The sequence below is a fragment of the Lutra lutra genome, chromosome 14 (assembly GCF_902655055.1).
Source record: "Lutra lutra chromosome 14, mLutLut1.2, whole genome shotgun sequence".
Lineage (NCBI taxonomy): Eukaryota > Metazoa > Chordata > Mammalia > Carnivora > Mustelidae > Lutra > Lutra lutra.
In genome coordinates, this window is record NC_062291.1 from 72,623,226 (window position 1) to 72,643,575 (window position 20,350).

At 38.9% G+C, this 20,350-nt stretch overlaps 1 protein-coding gene across 1 annotated transcript in view; it reads right to left on the reverse strand.

Annotated features, from left to right (window-relative positions):
- The window catches only part of CCDC186 (coiled-coil domain containing 186), a 52,294-nt gene that overhangs the window by 3,728 nt on the left and 28,216 nt on the right, over positions 1-20,350 (reverse strand). Inside the window, exons 6-15 of the mRNA XM_047702058.1 lie at positions 19,888-20,007; positions 12,438-12,542; positions 11,881-11,979; positions 11,626-11,712; positions 10,424-10,566; positions 7,205-7,460; positions 6,147-6,336; positions 4,901-4,981; positions 2,805-3,015; positions 239-458 (exon numbers count right to left, since the gene is read on the reverse strand). Of these exons, the coding sequence (XP_047558014.1) occupies positions 239-458; positions 2,805-3,015; positions 4,901-4,981; positions 6,147-6,336; positions 7,205-7,460; positions 10,424-10,566; positions 11,626-11,712; positions 11,881-11,979; positions 12,438-12,542; positions 19,888-20,007 (1,512 nt within the window). The remainder of the gene's footprint in view (positions 1-238; positions 459-2,804; positions 3,016-4,900; positions 4,982-6,146; positions 6,337-7,204; positions 7,461-10,423; positions 10,567-11,625; positions 11,713-11,880; positions 11,980-12,437; positions 12,543-19,887; positions 20,008-20,350) is intronic.

Genomic DNA, 20,350 nt, shown 5'->3' on the forward strand with positions numbered 1-20,350 from the left:
TAACTATACACATCGAAGGCCCCCCACTGCAAAATAAACAACTGTCCAATAGCTAAGCTGCTTTTTTGCTTTCTTCCTTTCCTTACTAGCTAAAGAAAAACACAAAAATTTTATCTCCAGGTAAAATGGCTACCTCGCATTACAGAACCAGTCCATTTACGGGCTGGCTCACACTAGGAGGGGCACCGTCATGCCATGCTTACCTACTGGCTGGTAAGTAAATGAGAAATATAGATACCTTCAGAGTAATATTTTTTAGTAACATATCCTCCAGAACAGCCTGTAATTTTCTGTTGATCTCCAAAGAGAGGTCCAGGGTTAATCCACTATCCGCTGGATGGGATGTATATAAGGATGCCATAATTCCACCCCGTCTACTTAAATGGACTTTGTTAAAATCAGATGCCTCTGAAGAAAGTGTGCCTGATTCTTCCCGTAAAATGTAGCTCTGAATTATTCTGCAAAATAAAATGACACTGTCAGTTATATACTTGCAGAATTAAAAACATTAAAATTTACATGTCAACTAATCATAAGCATGAAGATGATTAGCATAAAACAAGTACCTATTAGGTTAATAACAGTAATATGTTAGAAAATAATTTTTCTTATTCACATGGTATCTTTTTTTCTTTTTTTAAGATTTTATTTGAGAGAGTGCGTGCTCATAAGCAGAGGGGAGGGGCAGAGGGAAAGGAAGAAGCAGACTCGCTGGTGTGCAGGGAGCCCCACTCGGGGCTCTATCTCAGGACTCTGGGATCATGACCTGAGGTGAAGGCAGGCACTTAACTGATTGAGCCACCTAGGTGCTCCCAGATGATGTCTTAATCTCATTTTTGTTCAACATAGTATTTACATTAAAGATATACAAACATTGATTTTCTAGTTCTTTCCTTATTACTTTAATCAAAATTAAAAAAAAAATTTTTTTTAAGATTTTATTTATTTGACAGAGAGAGCACAAGCCGGGGGGAGCTGCAGGCAGAGGGAGAGGGAGAAGCAGGCTCCCCACAGAGCATGGAGCCTGAAGCGGGGCAGATCCCAGGACCACCATCCCAGCCAAGAGCAGACACCCAACCAACTGAGCCACCCAGGCGCTCCTAATCAAAATATTTTTGAGTAATTTCTTTATTTATTATTTCTTTATTCCATTTGTTAATATTTTCTACTTTCTTGTTACTAAACTTAGAACTTCATTCATTTTCCTAGAAGATTTATTTATTTTAGAGACAGAACGCATGCACATGCATGTGTGTGTGAGCAGGAGATGTAGGAGAGGGTGAGGCCGCACAGGGCTCAATCTCAGGACACTGAGATCATGACCTGAGCTGAAATCACCAGTCAGACATTTAACTGACTGAGCCACCCAGGCACCCCTTTTTCTTTTAAAAGTCATGGGCCAACTTTTCTTTAAGCCTAAAATTATTTCAAAATAAAAATTATGGGTAAAAAGTTGCAATATATAAAAAAATACCTCTTAAAAGAATACAGTATTTGTAAAAGGAATTTTGCACAGCAATTTTGTTTTGCTTGTTTTTCTTTTTACCAGGAAAGAAGTCCCAAGGCCCAGAGAGCCCAGCTCTCAGGAAGGAAGAACAAGCTATTGGAGGGATGAGGAAGAAAGGTTACAGGCCACAGGGTCAGGATGGAGAACCCACAGGTGAGATGAACAAAAAAACCATGTCAGAGGCCAGTTAGCAGGGGGACAAAACAGAAAACAAAACTGCATGAAAATGCATCTCATAAATGCAACTGAGAAGAAGTAAGGTTTCATGTATGGTACCAGAACAAAGAACAGTAGAGCAAATTAAACCTGTACGGGACACACCACACAGCAGATTCCAGGCTGTGCTGACCAGGCATCCTGCCCACCCCAAGGGAGGCCAGCACCATCCCGCTCGGGGGCCAGGACGCCCTAGGTCCAGAAGGTCACCGTTCAAAAGGCCAGTTATTAGCTTGAGGCCCCTGGTGCCCAACTACTGGGAGCTTGAGAATCCAGCTTTTGATTTTAGGTCACACTGAACTGGTCCCAGTTGGGTCCAAATCCCCAGCTCTTGGTCTGTCACCTACTGGATTAATGGCGACTCTGGAACATTTAATGACTTGACCTGAACACCACCAGTTAATTTATTTGTCCCTGAGTTTTAAGAAATCAATGAAATTTTGTTAAGTCACAGGCACAGAATCTTGTACTTGCCAGGTGCCCAATAAATTACCCACCATGTCCTACCCAACAGGAAAGATAATCCACAATCCCAGATCTCTCTAAGAGCCACAGTCATGAAAATCAAAAGCTAAACCTGTGCTCTTATTAAAGCCAAAGTTATCTTAGTATCCTAAAAAAAAAAAATAAATAAAAGATCGGAGCGCCTGGGTGGCTTAGTTGGTTAACCGTCTGGCTTCGGCTCAGGTCATGATCTCAGGGTTCTGGGATCGACTCCCACATCAGGCTCCCTGCTGAGCAGGGAGCCTGCCCCTCTCCCATGCCCCCTGCTTATGTTCCTTCTCGAGCTCGCTCGCTCTCTCTCTCTGTCAAGTAAATAAATAAATCTTTAAAAAATACGAAACAAAACAAAACTAAGATCTATTGAACTACAGATCACCTTAAAGACCTGTGTTTTCTTTCATCTCTGTATTCCCAAAACCTAGAACATAGTAAGTGAACAATAATAGACTAGGAACTGAATGACTAAATTTAGAATTATTTTTTGAAAGACTGGCTCTTGATATGATTAATTTTGAAAATAGCAAATTTATATAAGTAATGGTATTTCAAACACAGATTGTGTTATAATAATACATACTTAGTTTTTTTCCTAATTTCTTCCACCAGTTGTTTGATATGATCCTCCATAAATTCTATCTTTTCATTTTTCCGGGCATGTGCTTTTTGCAGCCTAACGATCCTCTCAATCAACATGGCCTTGTCCACTTCTGGGAAGTTATCCACAGCTACTGATGACCTGGTATTTTCTGGAGATCGATCTTCTGCACTGCTTCGAGCATTGAGGGACCCTGAAGAAAAAAAAAAAATCAGTTTAGATATTGTACTCAGTCTAGAGTCATCTGCTAATGTCACATACTATTTCTTCTAGTATAACCTGCAAATATGCGATCTAACAGAGTCGGGCACAGAACACAAGTCATACCTGGCCTGAGTTCTTATTTCTGAATAAATGAATGACAGAAGTACCAAAAGGGCCTATTATGTCTCTCAGGATCAGGATGAGGAAGCAGCGAAAGAAAGAAGAAACTCAAGCAAAAGTAAGAAGAAGACGGGGCGCCTGGGTGGCTCAGTGGGCTGAGCCGCTGCCTTCAGCTCAGGTCATGATCCCAGGGTCCTGGGATCGAGTCCTGCGTCGGGCTTGCTGCTCGGCGGGAAGCCTGCTTCCCTTCCTCTCTCTCTGCCTGCCTCTCTGCCTACTTGTGATCTCTCTCTCTCTCTGTCAAATAAATAAATAAATAAATAAAAAGTAAGAAGAAGAAGTCTGAAGTGAAACTGAGAGCCAAAGACAGACAGAGAAGACAGAACACAGCAAGCGGGTTAAGTTCTGAAACTAGTCTCCCTAGGCTCGAATCCCACTCCTCTACTTTCTAGCTATGTGACATCGGACAAGTTATTTAACTCTCTGTGCCTTGGTCACTTCATCTTAAAATGGGAATATTATTATTTACCTCCTAGGATTCTTATATGTGAAGTGCTTAGAACAGTGCATATAAGCACTCAGTAAATGTTAGCTACTATTACTTTCATCAACATCAGTTGAGAAAAATTTCTGATCCTCTTTATCCTACAAACATTGTCTTTTCTCAACTCCATTTTGTAGATTTAAGACAGTGATATACCCTATCCAACGTCACACACTAATAAATGACAGACCTGGGTTCTACACACTTATGTGGAGCTTCAACCCATGTTCTTTCTACTATGCGATTTTCCCACTACTCTAACAGTTGATGTTCCTCCCTGCCCCAGTGTGCAACTCCTGGGAGAAAGTGTAGTGTCATGGCATGCAAGGACTCCAGAGTCTGAGAGTTCTGTCACTGTGGATTTGGGGCAAGTCATGTAACCATTCTGAACCTTTGTTTCCTCATCACTAAAATGCAAACTGTAACACTTCACAGGACTATTCTGTAGAGTAAATAATATGTTTAAAGTGCTTGGCATGATTCCTGGCAATCCAAAATGACAAATACACTGATATTTTGCTAATTACCATTTCCACAATGATATGAATCATAATTTTATGGACTCCATTTTCACTTCAGAGCACAGACGTATCTACCATGGGAAAAGCCAAAAGATGTAAACATACATGTATATATAAAAAATCTTGATCTATATTGATCATCTCATTAGTTTTCAGGTGTTAAAAAGTAATACAGAAGGGGTGCCTGGGTGGCTCAGTCGTTAAGCGTCGGCTCAGGTCACGATCCCAGAGTCCTGGGATGGAGACCCACATTGGGCTTCCTGCTCAGTGGGGAGCCTGCTTCTCCCTCTCCAACTCCCTCTGCTTGTATTCCCCTTCCTCACTGTGTCTCTATCAAATAAATAAAATCTTAAAAAAAAAATACAAAAGTAAAAAAAGAGACCTTGTTATAACAAATCTCTCTATATGGATGGATACAAATTAAATTTCAAAATGGAAAAGGAAATTGTCACAAAGAATTTTAAAGAAGCAGTGGGTAAGATAAGAGGAGGTAGGGACACAGATCATCTAGAACCCCTTGACAAATATGAAACTCTGGATAATGATGAGAACTTATTTAACTAGAAATAATACTTTTTATAACTCAAAATGGAAAAAAAAAAAGCATATCAACACTTCCTAACACAAAAAAATGCTACTTCTTTTTACAATCAGTCACTAGATAACAACTGAAACCAGAAGTTTTTTACCTGATGAACTAGAACGACTCCCCATGCTGCTGACTTCTTTATCATAGCTTCCATTCTCCACCTGATCTAATTTCCTTCGTGCTACAGAAAAAAGAAACAAATTATTGTGATAATTATGACCATTTGCCCCACCATTTCTGATTTTAATTGCTAAAATCATTCAGGCAAAAATTGCTTAAACACAAGAGAAATTTGTGGAATACATACTTTAGATAGGAGGTTATAGCTGTCATTCATATAAAATGATATTTAGAAATGTACAGGTCAAATACAAAATACACAGAAACACTATGATGACATCACTTAGACACAGCAATCTAATGTTCAGAGTCCTGATGGATTTAAATGATCTCTATGATACCAGAAATTTCCCTTCAATTATAGCTATAAAAACAAACTGAACCCTTATGGCAAACATCTGAATATATTCATATTAAGTAAATGCTAAATCTCTTAATATTATATTTCACCCTATTTTAACACAAAGTAGTGAGAATAGTGGAGATTAGGAAGTTAGAATACATATCTTAGGCATCTTTGTATCCAAGCACACAGCAAATTAAATTTTTAAATGAAAGAAATCTGGGTTCCAGTCCCAGCTATTAATCCTTGTGTTCGGGTCATTCGTAATCTGTTTGGGTCTCAGTTTCCTCTGAGATGAAGTAGGTTAGGGCTCAACGATCTCCAAGGTAGAGGTCGGTAAGGTGGGCGCAGGTACCCGAGGTGCCGCACAAAACAACTCGGTGCACGTGTGGGGAGAAAGTACTGAACTTCCACTTCCACTTGCATTTCATCTGATCTTTGAAAAGATTCTGTTTTTTTTTTAATTTTTATTTATTTTTACTACATTTATTTTAATCAGATTCTATATTTCATGGTTTTTTTAAGGTAGAGAGATACATTTAAGATTTATAAACAAATATATATAAATCTGAGAACAAATGCTTAAATACTTTTTACAGATTGAAGTATGTGATCAAAAAAGTTGAGACACTACTGCCCTCAAGTATATTCCCAACTTTCACATTTTGGGATTTTGTGAATAAATGTCCTTTAAAGAAGATTACGTTATAAACTATTCATGGAACTCTAAGAGGTTTAACGACTTGGTTTATAAACATTAATACATTAAGAACATACAGCACTAATCAGTGTGGTAGAACCTGGTGTAAAATATATTTTTTCTATAAATCCTTAATGACTAAATGATGCAACATTACGGTCTAAGTATTCAAGAATATTATACCTTGCTGGAGTTGTTTGGTAAGATCTTTGACACTGGAGGCATGTTTACGTCTTTGGGTCACTAATTCATCTTTTAGTTCTTCGACCTGGGTACTCAATGTTTTAACCTCTGTTTGTCTACAGGTGAGTTCTGCTTGCAGAGTCTGGACCTCCTCTTTTCGCAGTTCTTCCTCTTTCGACAATCTACTTTCCTAAATATCAAATAAGATCAAACAAAAAACACCAATTTTAAAACCTGTTTGTTTCCATTACCACTCCTAGTTCAGAACCTGAAAATAGGATGGTAGATTCCTTCAGAATTGCTCCTTACCAGGTGTTGTTTCCCACACTCCTCACATTCCTTATATAGGAACGCAGGGGGCATATTAACACATCTGCCATTTTATACATGCAAAACAGTCTATGTCAGAGGTCTCTATTTTGGACTAACATCTCAAATTATTTTCATGAGTAACTTGAAGATACTCTGATAACTCAGAAATATTAAACTGTTTTAAACTATAAAAATATAGAAATTTGAAATACTTTAAAAAATATATAGTAATTCCAGGGGTGCCTACGTGGCTCAATCAGTTAAACGTCCAACTCTTGATTTGGCTCAGGTCACGATCTCGGGGTCATGAGATGGAGCTCTGTGTCAGGCTCCGTACTCAGTGGGAGTCTGCTGGAGATTCATTCCCTCTGCCCCTCCCCTCTCACATGAACATTCTCTAAAATAAATGAATAAATCTTTTTTTATACACACACACATATGTAGTAATTCCAGTTACTAAAGACAAAAACCATGGTTTTCTTATATTCAAAAGTGAAACACTTTTTCATAAGCATTTTAAGGAGGTATTTTGTTATAAATTATATAAATAGGAGGGAAAAAGAACACTCTAAACCAGTTGGAAGGAAAAACTGACACTTCTCACAGCATTTGAAATTGCCAGAAAATCAGACCAATTAAAAAAAAAAAAGAGTTCAACTTAACTACCAGTTGGTTATGCTAACAGGAAAATTTAATTTGTGCTTCTTGTAGGTTGCTTTAAAAGTTAAATGTAAATGTATACTTACCAAATTAGTATTTGTCTGTTTCATTTGTTCACATTGACTTTGTAACTGACTTTCACTATAGGAAAGCTTATTGAATTGTGACTGCAAAGAATTGGATTCAGATTGGAGTTGTGCATTCTTACTAGTGAGCTTTTCTGTAAATAGCAGCAACTCAGATTCTCTTTTCCTACTGCCTTCGATGTCTTTTTGTAGGTCATTAATCAAAGAATTAAGACTTTCCACTTCTTCCTTCAAATTTTCAATTTCTTGTTTACCTCTAAAAAACAAAGTTTATACTTAAGAAAAAATAAACTACTAAAAGACATTACATTAATGGGTTTGGGATTTCCATCTAATAAAATACTTTATAAAGGTACTTTTATTCATCCAAATTATTTATTTGGATTTGTAGGACTACCTATTAATATATGCTAGAAACTAAGAGCTGCGAGTATAAGTAGGACTGACATAGGCCCTGCTTTCAGTCAAGTAAGGAAATTACATAGGTGATAAAACGTTTTTGAAGATGAAAGCAGAGTGGGTTGCCTAACCTAGTATAAGCGATGTTTAAACTAATAAAGTAGGGGCTAGCAAACTTCTCCTGTAAAAGGCCTAGACAGTAAACAATTTAAGTTTCTACAGCATATCGTCTTTGCAGCAAGCGTTCAACCCTGCTGCTGCAGTGTGAAAGCAGCCACAGATAATTCATGAAGGAATGAGAGTAGCTGTGTTCCAAAAAAAAATTATTTACAAAAAAAGGAAATGGGCTGGATTTGGCTCATGGGCCACAGTTTGCTACTTCCTGATCTGAAGAAAAAGTAGGAGTGAGCGGAATGACAAAATATGTCCCAGGTACAAGAAACAGGATGTGCTAGCTCTAGGAGGGAAGGAGAATGACTTTCTTCTTGGCACTAACAAACACATGTTCCACGCTGATGAAGATTAGGAGGGCACTATATTCCCAGCACTTAACACAGCACATGCTCACAGAAGACAACCAATCCACATTTGGAAACAACTATTGCTGAAACCCAAGAGTGCAAAAAGGGAAGGCACAGAGGGAGAAGCAAGGTCACTGATGCTCTTTCAAAATCATGCCGTGGCATCTGAACTTACTGGACAGTCCTTGAGGCAATGCGAAAGCACTGAAAGGTTTTAAGATTTCTTTTTAAAAAGATTATGCTGGGGCGCCTGGGTGGCTCAGTGGGTTAAAGCCTCTGCCTTCGGCTCAGGTCATGATCTCAGGGTCCTGGGATCGAGCCCCACATCGGGCTCTCTGCTCAGCAGGGAGCCTGCTTCCCCCATCTCTCTGCCTGCCTCTCTGCCTGCCTCTCTGCCTGCCTCTCTGCCTACTTGTGATCTCTGTCAAATAAATAAATAAAATCTTTAAAAAAAAAAGATTATGCTAACTGCAGTGTAGGAAATGGATTACAAGGGAAGCAAAAAACAAAACAAAACAAAAACCTCAACAAAACCCAGAAGCTGTGGTAGTTTTCCAGATGAAACGACAATGGCAGCAGCGGTGGGGGTGTGAAAAATAAATGAACTTGAAAGATACTGAAGAGTTAGCACCAATACTACTCTGTGACTGGTTAGATGTATGAGGGGAAGGAGAGAAGAACCAAGGAGGATGAGCAGGTTCCTGGGCTGGAAAATCATGTGGATGCTGCACTCATCACTCATCTTGGGAACCTCAGAGGAGTGTATTTACGGGTGGGACGGATGAATCAGTTTGGGACATGTTAAAGTCTGAAGTGCTTTTGACACTTGTATGTCTAGGGCTGAGCCAAAAGGGCTGAAGATAATGATTTGAAGATCCTGTAGCACACTACAGGAATAGTTAGGACCACTCAGGGTATGACAAAATAGTAACAAAATAGGTATATGACAAAGAGAAGGCTGCCAAGGAGACTGAGAAAAGGAGTGGCCAGAAAGTGGGGAGGAACACCAGGAAAGCATGATATAAAGCCAAAGGAACAGACAATGTTAAGAAAGATAATGGGCTTAATGGTTTTAATACTGAAAATTCAAGCAAGGCTTAGTCCAAGAAGCATCTGCTAGATTTAAGGAGGCATTAGCAGCTTTTAATGGGATCTTGGGTAGAAGCTCGGCTGAAGTGAAGAGGGAAAGAGAGACAAAGGAAGTGAAAGCATGGAGGAGGGGTATAGATTCTACAACGATGTTTGGCTCTGAAGGACAGAAAAAAGTGGGGGAACATCACAGCAGTTTTGACATTTCTAATAACAAAATGTAGAAAAACAAAAAGTAGAGAGAAGTAAGAGATAAAGGATAAAGAAGAAATAATCCAGGAAGACCCCGAGAAGGCAAAAGAGCTTGGGATCCACAGAAGTAGAGAGAGCAGTTCCGTTTACAGGGAACAGGAACATTTATTCCATAACAACAGAAGAGAAAGAAGAATGGTTGCAGATGCAAGTTCATAAAACAGACAGAAGGAGGTTGTATGAACAGTTACCTGCAGCTCCCATTTCTCCTGTGAAGTAAAAAAGAGGTAACCTCCTGCCAAGAGTAAATACTGAGGAGAGGGAGACCAGAAGTGTGAACAACGAAGGAATGTCTGGAATAGATGCTTCAAGGTGGGGGAGAGGCTTTGACTAGAAAATACGGTATGACTAGAGGTCATTTAACATTTCCAGTTGAGGTTGCTAACCATGGATTTATCACAGCACCAACCTGGATATGGTGAGGATTTTTAGGAATACTGAGCAGCAGCCTTTGGTACGATATGAAAAAGAAGGTATTTGGATTCAGGCTCAATCCAGGCTCTGCCAGGTGATGTCATGAGTAGAGTTTAGCTAAATGGCTCTACAAGAAGCCAATGAATAATGTCAGCTCCTGACCTAGCGCTACAATACACACAAAGATACACATATACATATATATCTACCTTTTAGAAATAAGTACTGTAAGTAGCATAATTTGAACATTAAAGAATGGATTAAGAAACTAAAATCCATTGTTTTATAAATCACTACTTCCAATACTTAGTGAATATAAACTTTGATTTTTAGAAGCCGTAATAGGAACTTCAAAGATAACCCAAAAAGTTCAAATGAAAACAGGAATTTTAAATTTTTTTTTTTTAGGAATTTTAAATTTTTTAGCTAGTAAAATTATAAAACTATTCTTGTTTAATGTAATAATTACATTTAATAACAGAATCTTGAGATAGTATTAAAAATCCCATTGATTAGCATAAAACACAAGTTGCTCGGTTTATACCTTTGATGCTGCTCCTGTATCTGATCCACAATTTTCACTTTGTCCAATAAATTCTGAATTTCAGCTTTTTGGCGATTAATAATTTCCTTATATTTGGATAACTCATCTTCTGTTCTTAATCGTTCATCTTCTAGACATTTCACCTATCAATATCAAAACCAAAGTAGACTATCAACAGTATTTTCTTGTTCCTTAATTACTTCATTAGTGATTATATATTAATAATCCAAGCTAGGGGCTCCCAGGTGGCTCAGTCAGTTAAGCATCAGACTCTTGATTTTGGCTCTGGTCCTGATCTCAGGGTTGTGAGACTGAGCCTCACATCGGGATCCGTACTGTGTGAGCAGCTTGCTTAAGATTCTTTCCTTCTCTTTCCCTCTACCCCTCCCCCACCACTCACATGCTTGCGCACTCGTTCTTGCTCTTGCTTAAATAAACAAAACAAAACAAAAAACAACTATGCTAAATTCTGGAACAGGATTAATTAATGTGAAGAAAATGTAGTGGGACGTTAACAGTCCTGGGGCTCAGTCTCTGATTTCTTGTGATTTAGTCACAGGAGTTTTAGCGTGTCACATTATTTTTGCTGAATCACCATATCCTCACCTGAAAACAAGATATACCTTCCCCATCTACCTCAAAGAACTGGCACAGAGAACACATGGAAAGGCTCATGAAGGACACTCTGAAAATTATTAAATGATGGCAAATTCAAGGTGGAAACTTAAAAGCCTATTTCTAAAGAAATGAATGATATACAATGATATTTCACATTCATATTAAAAGGAATGCTATTTTTGCAATGAACACTATACTAGATGGTTAGAAATTAAAACTGTACAAGACTATACAGGAGAAATATAAAGTCTATTATTTTCTGTCACATAACATTTCTAAAGTCCAACTACCTCACCAATTAATTTGCCGGAAGACTGCCTTGCATTAGGGGCCCAGGAAAAGTGACAGAAACAGCAAACGTGCTATAAAACAGGAATGTCTGGCAAATACTTCAAAGGGACCAAAGTGGAAGACATTTTCATTTCAACAAAGAGTCCATTTTACTGTTAGGAAATTGGTATTCTACTCCTCTGAGTTCTTTCTTTCAGAATGAAAGTGTTTCCCCAACACTTAAAAAATCAGAAGGAATCTAAAATTAAAGATATTTACCCTTCCTCTGAAATCAAGACTAGAGATTTCCTTACCTTTGTTCTCAGTGTTCGTAGTTCATCCATACCCTCCTTAAACGTCCTCTTCAGATCTTCCAGTTCTTTTATTTTGGCGTGATGCATCTTTTAAAAGGTTTAAAAGAAACCACAAGTCATTATGTACTAAACAAGACCTAAAATTTATTGCCTATTCCTTCAAAAAGGCCTTCAAAGTGGGTGACACCACTCATTCTTTCTCTCCCTCTGTATTTATTGCCCAATTCAGGGTATGAAAAGAACAAAGCCACTCACCTCTAGCTGGTCGGATTTTTCTTGCATTTGTTTTTCAAGTTCTCCTTTTGTGACTCTAAGCTTGGCATCAAGCTCATTGGATTTAATTTCTTCTGACTCCTAATGGCAAGGAAATGAAAATGTGGGGCTGGATTTTTAAAGTTTTACACTTTGGAAAGTGAAGGCATTCGCAGTTAAGTTTATAAATTGTGAAATGTATACCTTAGGTATTTAAAAATTACTAGTACTCAAAGATTTTAAATATGTCAATTCTTCATGAACAAGAATAGCACCTAAGATATATAACATAATACAGAATGGGTTTTAGGTTACACATTTCCTTGTATTCTTCATTCTGCTGATATTTTCTAGTGTTTTTATTTGGTTAAAAACTTCTCTAATAAGATCTCTAGTTAAGATGCAAGTACTTTACCACAGGAAATAACCTACCATTTATTTAACTGCCCTACCAAATCTATTCCACACTTCAAATATTACAGATACAAAACATTAATGAAGCAAGAGTACTGACATTTGGTGCAATTTTGTTACTAATCTATTTGAAAAGTTAAGCATACCTGATATGTTTTTATCATATCCTGACAATTTTTTCTTATCTGATCAGCTTCTTCCTTTGCTTGAGTTAGCTTTGTTGTTGTTTCTTTGAGTTTATCTTTGGTTTCCTGCATTGATAAAAAGATAGTGTGAGATAAGAAAAGATACATTATTGGTCTCTACCCCAGTCCCTTACACAAAGTTCCTAAACCCCTTGTCATTTCCTAAGTTGTAAGAACGCTAAGAGCATCTCTTACTACAGTACTGGTTTTTACCTCTGTTCCTGACACAGGGTTCTTGAAAACCTTGTGATTCCCTGGGTGACAAGAGTGTCTTTTGTTCTAATGAGGCGCCTGTGGGTAGGCTCCCGCATGCAGGCTGGTCACCAGAAAGACCAACTCATGATTAGCAGTCTGGAATCCAGCTCCCGAAGGAGTTGATGATTGATCACTGATCATTCCTTCATAATGAACCCTCCATAAAATCCCAAAGTGTGGGGTTCGGACAGCTTCCAGGCTGTCAAGTACAGCCACGTTGAGAGCGTGATGTACCCCAACTCCACAGGGACAGAAGCTCCTACGCTTGGGACCCTCCCAGACCCTGCTCTATACATAGCTCTTCATTTGGTTGTTCATCTGTATCCTTTATTATACCCTTTAATAACATGATAAATATAAATGCTTCCCTGAGTTCTTTAAGCAAGTCTTAAACCCAAAGAGGGGGGTTGCTAGAACTTCTGTTCTATAGCTGGCTACAGATGCCTGGCCTCATGGCTGGCATCTGAAGTATGTACGTGGCAGGGGCCTGGGGGGGACCTTCTTGTACGAATGAGCCTTAATCTGTGGGATCCAATGCTATCTCCAGGTGGATGTGTCAGAGTCAAGTGAAACTGTAGGACAGCCAGGTGGTATTGCAGAGAATTCCTTGTGGTGGGGGAAAACCTCCACACGAATGGTGACCAGAAGTGTCAGAAGTGAAGTGTTCTGTGTAAAAGTAAATGAGATCCACAGGGAAGAAACACACGGTAGGGAGAACTGGGTTCTTCCCTACACTGGAGAAGGAAAACAGTCTGTCCTTCATAGACAGTGACAAGGTTGGGCCCAGTAATGTGATGATGGTTAAGAACAACGACCAGAGTAGTCCTGGCACTGCCATTGAAGGGTTAGATAGTATTCTAGAAATAACACTTAATACTTCTTCTTCTTTTTTTTTTTTTTAAGATTTTATTTATTTATTTGTCAGAGAGGAGCAAGAGCAAGCAGAGGCAGATAGAGTGTCAGGCAGAGGCAGAAGCAGGCTCCCTGCCAAGCAAGGAGTCCGATGTGAGACTCGATCCCAGGACGCTGGGATCATGACCTGAGCGGAAGGCAGCTGCTTAACCAACTGAGCCACCCAGGCGTCCCAACACTTAATGCTTCTGACAAAAAACCGAAGTGAATCGTGCAGTCAACTGATAGCCATTAAGTTAAATTTGATAGTTTTCAGTAAATCACTAGAAGTAATTAAGCTGGTAAGACAAGAAGAACAAATTGTTAATAGCTCTTCCATAAAGCCATGTGGAGTGGTAACAGCTCACACATAAAATATAATTCTTTGCTTTACGGCCATGGTATCTATTCGAAAATGTCTTTTTTTTTTTTTTTTTTGGATAGAGAGGAACACAAGCAGGGGGAGTGGGAGAGGGAGAGGCAGGCTTCTTGCTGACCATGTAGCCCCATTCGGGGCTCAATCCCAGGACCCTGGGATCATGACCTCAGCCAAAGGTAGATGCTTAACAACTGAGCCACCCAGGCACCCTATTCAAAACCGTCTTATAGGTCGATGCTGCAATTTGGTTTCTGTTCCTAACCACTCCCCTAAAATAGCAAATATGAAGGTTTTCTAGGGATTATTTTCTCATCAAGTTCAATTACTCTCTCTCATTTTCTATTCTTGACTTATTTGCTGCAGTTCTGACCACTCCTGACTCTCTGGATAGCCTTCCTGTCTCTATTATAAGACCACATACTACTGTTTTTCCCCTTTCCATTGTTGTCTTTTCTGCCTCAACTGGCTTTTTTTTTTTTTTTTTTTTTTAGATTTTTTTATTTATTTGACAGAGAGAGAGAGATCACAAGTAGGCAGAGAGGCAGGCAGAGGGGAGGGGGGAGGAAGCAGGCTCCCTGCGGAGCAGAGAGCCCGACGTGGGGCTCGATCCCAGGACCCCAGGATCATGACCTGAGCTGAAGGCAGAGGCTTTAACCCACTGAGCCACCCAGGCGCCCCTCAACTGGCTTCCTGATTCCTGTGGCAATTTTCCAGATAAAGCCCTGCTCTGCAGCTCTTTTTCCACAGTTCTTCAGATCACCCCCCCAGTCCCATGTCCTGGGCTGTCATGTGGATTTGAAATGAGGGTTTAAGTACCACCTCCTAGTAGTTGCCCTTCAGAAAAGGGTAGAAGCTGCTATACTGCCTTCCACAGACAGAGTCCAGGGCAGTCCTGGATCAGAATAACTGATACTCTGTTCTGCAGCTTACATGTTTCCCCCACTGAGGACACAGCTTCTGGACAGCACCTAGCTTAGCACTTGCCACATATTCATTGTTCATGTGGTATTTGCTGACTCTATGAAGGAATCACTAATATAAGCCTTTGGTCTAGGGAGACTGGTCTTCCTAAACATCAATACTCATCTCCCAGTTTTCCTTTTCTCTTAATGTTCCTCCACTTGGAATGTTTCTCTTCATCTTTTGAACCATCTAAATTGCATCCATATTCACATACTACTTCTTTTATGTCATTTTTTGATAAGTCTATCATACAATTAAGTACTTCCAGTTGCTGGTCCTTTAATCAGAACTTGTGGGTTGTTTTTTTTTTTCTCTTAGGATTGTACTTATGTGTGAGAGAGACGGTGCATGCAAACGAGCAGGGGGAGAGGGAGGGGGAGAAGCAGACGCCCTGCTGAGCAGGGATCCCAATGTGGGGCTCAATTGTAGGACCCTGAGATCATGACCTGAGCTGAAGGCAGCTGCTTAATGACTGAGCCACCCAGGTGCCCCAAATTTATATGGGTTTTTTTTCCCCCACTTCTGTATCATCAATAATTAAAACAGCTTGACAAACAGTAGGTACTCACTTCATTCACTCAAAAAATAGCAACTGAGAGATTCCTATAATGCTGAATAATTAATAAGTAAATGACTGAATAAAAGAAATGTTTTGGTTAAGGGACTATGTTTCATTTATTTACTAAGCACCTGCCATATAAGGCACTGTTCTAAGCTTTGAGGAAATATTTAACTGTAAGACAGATAAAATCTCCACTCTCATAAAGCTGGTATTCTAATGATCACAGATAATACATAAAACACGTAAGTAAAAATATGTTACATTAGATAATGACAAGTGCTAAGGAGTAAAAACAAAGTAAGGGCACAAGAGGGTTTGAGGGAAGGTATGCAAATTTAGAGAGCTAGGGAAAGTGTCACTGAGAGGTGAGAGATGTGTAAAGACTTGAAAGAAATGAGCAAGAAGGGGCACCTGGGTGGCTCAGTAGGTTAAGCCTCAGCCTTCAGCTCAGGTCATGATCTCAGGGTCCTGGGATTGAGCCCTGCATCAGGCTCTCTGCTCAGCAGGGAACCTGCTTCTCCATCTCTCTCTGCCTGCCTCTCTGCCTACTTGTGATCTCTCTGTCAAATAAATAAAATTTTTTAAAAATCTTAAAGAAAAAAAAAAAGAAATGAGCAAGAAGATTTGCTAAGGGACTAGATATGGTGACAGAACTGAAGGATAAACCTAAGGTTTCTGGCCCAGGCAACTAAAAGGATGAACTACCATTTATTGAGATGAGGGAGCGATGGAGGGCAGGCACATTATCCACTCTGTTTTACACATGCTCCGTTCAAGATGCCTGTGAGTCACCCAGACACTAGATGTCAAGTAGTCACCTGAATATAAGAATCTGGAATTCTATGTAGAAGTTATAAATCAAGGAATCACTAGCATAGTTTTCTATGCTATGTTTTTCTATGTTTAAAGTTACATGTTTTTCAAGTTCACTAATCTTTTCTTCTGTAGCATCTAATCTTCAGTTAATTCTATCTAATATATTTTTCATCTCAGTGTATCAATTGGGCCTTTTTAATATCTTCAATGGTTTTCTGTGACACAGTCATACCTTTATCTATCTTTCTGAATATCTGGAGTTTATTTTTTATAATAGCTGTTTTAACATCTTTACTGACTTCATCTGTGTCATTTCTGGCTTTGTTTCTATCAGTTGATCTTTCTTTTCTTCTCATTATAGGCTATATTTTCCTGTCTCTTTCTATGTCTGGTAATTTTTATTGGATCTCAGACATTGTGAATTTTATGTTCGTAGGTCCTGGAGATTTCTGCACGCACCTGAGTATCTTGGGCTTTCTTCCAGCTACTCTGTGGGCTATTCTTCAAATAACATCATTATTTGAAACAATTTGATTTGAGGCTTTCTTTCAAAGCTTTGTAAGATGGGTCCATAACAGACTGTAGTCTCAGGCTAATTAGTCCTCATTGCTGAAACAACACCCTTCTGAGGGTCACTGGATGCCCCATATGTTAAGAGGGCTTTCTCTTGGCTGGGGAAACATGAACAGTTCCTAGCAGCCTTCTGTGACCCCTACGGGACTGTTGCCCCTACTCCTTTCTGATCATTTTTTCTCCACCTCTAACTTTCTCACACACATATACTGATCAGTAAGCAGTGAGCTAAATAAAGAACTGAAGGGAACATACTGCAGCTCTCCAAATCTTCCCCTTCTGTGGTATTCTTCTGCCCAGCTTCCTACACTTCCGACTCTGTCTCCTCAATTCCTGGAGATTGCTGGGATCTGTCTGGGTTCCTCCTCTTTTGCTGCAACCTGGAAACTCTCCAGGCATTACATCTTGCTTGCTTTCTTTCATTCAGAGATCACTGCCCTGTCCGGCCTTTGTTGTCCCAAGCCTAAAAATCTTCCTTTATTTTCTTCTTTTTTTTTTTTTTTTAGGTTTTTTAAGGTGGGAGGGTAAACCTGGATCCTGTTATTCCATAATGCAAACACGATAGTCATGGGAGAGTTATAGAACTGAACATAGAATACAGTTTTACTAAGTGAAATAATAGCATAGTTAAAGGGAGCCCTAGCTTTTAATAAGTGGGATTTATGAGTTAACCATTTAAGAATGAGGCTATTGTTGACAACGTGATAACTTTCAGAGAAGAGCATAGATAATAAGTAGCAGTGTCTTGTTGAGGGAATATATCATAAAATATACCAACCCCTAGTTGCCCATTTGGTCTACAGCATATTACAGTCTCTTACATCCTACCAGCCTGGATGCTGTCTTAATACCCCAGACTCTATTCCTCAAGCTTTCTCTGAAGCAAAAATGACTGGCAAGCACCCAGCACAGTCAAACCACGGTTTACTACCACATCTCTTTCTGGCCGTTATCTATGATCCAGTGAGATTATTTTATCCTGGGACCAAGTAGGCAAATAGGTAGCAACCACTAGGTGAGCAAGTATATAAGGTACACTGGGTGAAGTTCTTTACCACACTCAAAATGAAAGGTGTTTTGTTTTTTTTTTTTTCAATATTTTATTTATTTATTTGACAGAGAGAGAGATCACAAGTAGGCAGAGAGGCAGACAGAAAGAGAGAGGGGGAAGCAGACTTCCCGCTGAGCAGAGAGCCCGATGTGGGGCTCGATCCCAGGACCCTGAGATCATGACCTGAGCTGAAGGCAGAGGTTTTAACCCACTGAGCCACCCAGGTGCCCCGAAAGGCTTTTGTTTTTATGGGCTAGGTGTTAAAAACACATTTTAGTTTAACTTCCAAGGGAATTTAGGAAGGGGAATAAATGAAATTGTTTCTATTGTTTGACCCAACTGATAATTCTACTAATGACAGAGCTATCCAATCTACTTAGTCTAAGACTTAAATTCTGGTAATCAGGCCTGGAGGCCTGATCAGAAGTTAATGATCATAATAAATCCAGTAGCCTCCAGAACCTCAGTATAAACACCTAGGACTGGGTGTGCAGGGACTGGAAACTAGAGGATACCTGGAGAAAAACTTAAGAAGAGTCCTGGCCTTGTCCACATTTTAACAGGTAGCCAACACTGCTTAGTCATTAAATCTTGTATTCTTTGATCCAGAGACTCCTTCTCACATGTATTAGGTAACTAGATAAAACATATAGCCAGGATCTCATCCCAGATACTCTCTGAAAGCAATTACTCAGTCCTCTATGACCTTTAGAGTATCCATACTATTTAATACATGCTGTTCACAGGGGAAAACCCAATAAAACACTTGCTGGTTAATAAATGCCTTTAAAAAGAACTGGTAAAGGCGTGCCTGGTTGGTTCAGTTGGTTAAGCAGCTGACTCTTGATTTCAGCTCAGGTCATGGACTCAGGGTCCTGGGATCAAGACCTAATTTGGGCTCCACACTCGACAGGGAATCTGCTTGAGGATTCTCTCTCCCTCTCTCTCTCTCTGTCAAAATAAATAAATAAAAATCTTAAAAAAAAAAAGATTAGGTTGGAGGAAACATTTAAAAAAAAAGTATTTACTGAGATAATCTATGATTACGGTTTGAAACAATACCATTAAGCCTATTTTTGAAAACTTGGGAGCTGTTATAACATTGATCTTCTATTTAAATATTTCAGAGTTGTTATTTTCCTTCACATTCTATCATCTTCAGATTTTTATTAATTCTTATACCAGGTTCAGTTAGTGCTTAAAATGGCATCAGGTACCAGCCTTTATGATCATTTTTCATTACGTTACTTTTTTTTTTAAATGATATTCATTAGGCATAATACCAATAGAATTATATTTATAATAAACAGATATGGAAACACTCTTTTAGCATCACTGATAGTTTTTAAATTTCCAGAGTTTACTTTCTATTTTGACAACCTACAGACTCTCCTCTTTCCCCCAAATTTCTGACAATGTGTAATATAAAATATAGATACCAAGAATTGCTTGAAGAACAAAGTCAATTTTGGAATTGTAAATAATGAATGATAAAATTTAATATTTTTTTTACAATTTATGAAAAAATTTAACATTCTAATTTAATATGTAAATCACGCAAGGAAATATCTTTTCACAATCACCAAATATTCAAGCGCAATCTATCCCATAGAAGTCACTAAATTAAGCTTTATGCCTTATTAACTTTACTACATTTGCTTTTTAAAAGATTTATTCATTTTAGAGAGAGAGTGCATGTCCACACATGCAGGGGTCAGGCAGAGGGAGAGGGAGAGAGAGTCCCACACAGACTTCGAGCTGAGCATGGAGCCTGATATGCGGCTCCACCTCCTGACCCTGAGGATCAGGGCCTGAGCTGAAATCAAGAGTCGGTCACTTAACTGACTGAGCCACCCAGGTGCCCCTGTATTTGCTCTTAAAACTGGTTCTGATAATTTTTCCACTGCATTACAATACTTACCTTGTGTGAATCCATTTCTGCTTTTAATTTGTTTTGTGCCCATTTTACTTTAATGACATGAGAGTTGATATCTTCCTTTAATTTGTCAATTTCTCTGGTGAGTCTAGTAGTTTCACTTTCCTAAAACAATATCACTAGGTCATGTTTTTTCATTTCATCAATCAATTACTTGTTTATCTTTTATACCTCCTCAAAATAATCAGTTTAATAACACTATATTTGAGGGGTTAGCATACTATGACCACCATAAACTTAATTCAAAGTTCAAATGATAAGAGAGTAGCAAAATCCTATATCCAATCAATAGACATAAGATGATTAACATTTACATTTCAAACAACCAGATATGTTGCAAGAACAAGTACACCTTTATGATTCTTCTCACTGGCTGGCATTAAGGTGAAATACAAATTAAATTTTTCTAGAACTCCTGAGAACAATGACAACATTCCTGGACTAAAAG